The 2,435-nt window shown below is 51.9% G+C and overlaps 1 protein-coding gene across 1 annotated transcript; it reads right to left on the reverse strand.

The window, feature by feature from the left end:
• Positions 1 to 858: 858 nt before the first annotated feature.
• On the reverse strand, positions 859 to 2,091 carry EMH_0022170 (uncharacterized protein; the record flags this gene model as incomplete). Its single annotated transcript, XM_013501893.1, is given in 2 exon segments — positions 859 to 2,058; positions 2,062 to 2,091. Coding segments are annotated over 2 exon segments (1,230 nt in total).
• Between the last annotated feature and the right edge of the window lie 344 nt (positions 2,092 to 2,435).

Raw genomic sequence — 2,435 nt, forward strand, 5'->3', positions numbered from 1 at the left:
TGCAACCAGGGCAAGTTACCATCGCTTCGGACCGTCTGCTACAACTAACATGCACAAGTAGCCCTTCGCCTCGGACCACCGCCAACGTCTTGCTCCTTCCAAGCGATTCTCAAAAATTCACGCTCAAACGCGCCCATGTAAGCAGCACTCGTATGTAAGTAGGGGGCTTACGTCGGTTGGCAGGGGAGTACTGTTCACTCTGGGAGCGGTAAAAGGGGAGACCAGTGCAGAATTAACTAACAATCTTGCATCCCACCGTGCTCTCAATAAAAATCACGCGGTGAAAGAAAGAATAGGCCACGCGGTTGCGGGGGCACAGTGTGCTGCGCAGAATCACCTGGCAACGGTCCGTACAACACGAACATACAACAGTGAGCACGTATAGAGTACGGACGATCGCAAGCTCACGTTGTGTATTTGCGATTACTCTTTACATCGATTGCCTCCACACTGATTCTATCCGCGCGCTCAGCATCTGGGAGTGAGCATCAAGCCCTGATTCACTGTCTACATTTCCGATGCCCCTGAAGAACAAGGGATAGTTCAGGTTTGCGCAACGGACAGATGGAGTTGAAATACACCCGGTGGAAGTNCCCTGAAGAACAAGGGATAGTTCAGGTTTGCGCAACGGACAGATGGAGTTGAAATACACCCGGTGGAAGTAGGTCCACCGAGGCCTTCTAATATATGCGTAGCAGGATCTCTTCTGTCCTTTTGCCCACATTCCATCCAATTGTGGAGCTGGATATACTTCGTCGAAACGCCCCAAAGTCCGATAGCACATTCCGCATTTTGCGTCGCATTAAGTTCAGTCGCTGTTCCTCTGCACTGCAGCGGGGAAATCCGGGGCCCAGGTAATCACGGAGTGCCTGTAAAGTTAATATCATCAAGTCTCCATACGTCCCACGACTGTCGAAGGAAGCCCCGGGGAGAGAAGTCCGTGCAAAACAACTTGCGTTTAAGATCAAGTATCTCGTCCTCTGACGGCGAAGATCCATTCTTATACAATTCGAGTGCTGCGCTTAGCTGTCGCGACAAGGTATGATAGAAGACATGATCTTCGTTGTATATACCCCGAAGAGGGCGAGCATACGTTGTTGGAACCTTCGTAACCAGAGCTTGCCATAATCCCCGCAAGTCGTCTTTGATGTCTCCAGTAAGTTTCAAAACTCTATGAAACGCGTCAAAAACTAAGAACCGACGTCCTAAGGCTTCTGCAGCCACAGAGGGCTTCACCTTGTCAACTGGTGTAGTCATAGATGCCAGAGCGCGCCGGGCCAAGCTAATCGCGGCACGCACCAATTCATTTGCTTCTCTAAGGTCCAGGGCTGGCTTCAGACATAAGCTCCTGACAGCCTTCAAGAGGAAAACTGAGGAGTCTTTTGAGATCAAAGATTCCGGAATTCGGTCCTCTACGTCCTCAATTCTCACATCGGGCATTAACATAGGCGCGCGAACAAAAGGATGCTTGCTGCTCGAAGAGTTTGAAGCCCCTGGCACTAATAACGTCCGGAGCTTTACCAATCGTGTTGATACTTCGGTAGAACGGTGTGGAGAATGGCCCTGTGGGGCCAATGAACCACTTTGACCCGCAGCCACCCCGACGCTCTGGTGCACCGAAGCTTCTTTGGGATATCGGAAAGTCTCGAAAGTAGGAGTGGTGCTTGCTGCAGACAGAGAAGAGGAGGCTTGTCGAGCGATAGTTGGCGATGGCTGTACTACTGCCGGTGCCGCGAGCTGCACATGCTGCGCACCTTGGAGATCCACCAGCGAAGGTGCTAGTCCCTGCTGATGTGAAAAATTGGTAGGTACGGCTGAAAACTCTACAAGTCTGAAGCCCGTAGAGGTCGCGGCTGGTTGCTGAGCAGTCTCTCGGAGTCGTTGTACAGCGCTGCTCTGATCTTCGGCGGCTGTCTCTACAGATCCAAAATAGGCAGGCTTACCAATTTTCTTAGCAGTCGGCTCCCAGCCATCAGAATATTTCTGCGGAATACGTTTGCCCTTGTGCATGGATCCAACCCCTGAGAGGCGCTGCTCAATTGACGGCGCCACAGACACATNCCATACGAACCGAAGGGGTTGAAACACCATGAGGGACGGCCTGAGGTGCCCATCCCCCTAACTCAGCACACAGCAACGCGAGCTCGTCAGAATCGAGAGGAATCCACTCATCTTCACTGAAATACGGGTTTGCCCCAGAACTAGATTCTTCCCCGGCATCGCGATCTGCAAGTTTCCGCACCGTCGCACCACTTTGGACCCTTCGACCACTGCCACATATCGAAAACGAGAGCAAGGACACTCCCACAAGGAAAGCGACAGTACGCCACAACGAAATCAAGCGGGTATTTGAGCGTTTTATATATCGTTCCGATTGTATACCACTCGCCTGCTGTTCACCTGGCCGAGGCGCAAGCATATTGGGGTCTTCTGTT

The sequence above is a fragment of the Eimeria mitis genome, genomic scaffold, assembly GCF_000499745.2.
Source record: "Eimeria mitis Houghton genomic scaffold, Emh_scaff781, whole genome shotgun sequence".
In the NCBI taxonomy this organism is placed as follows: Eukaryota; Apicomplexa; class Conoidasida; order Eucoccidiorida; family Eimeriidae; genus Eimeria; species Eimeria mitis.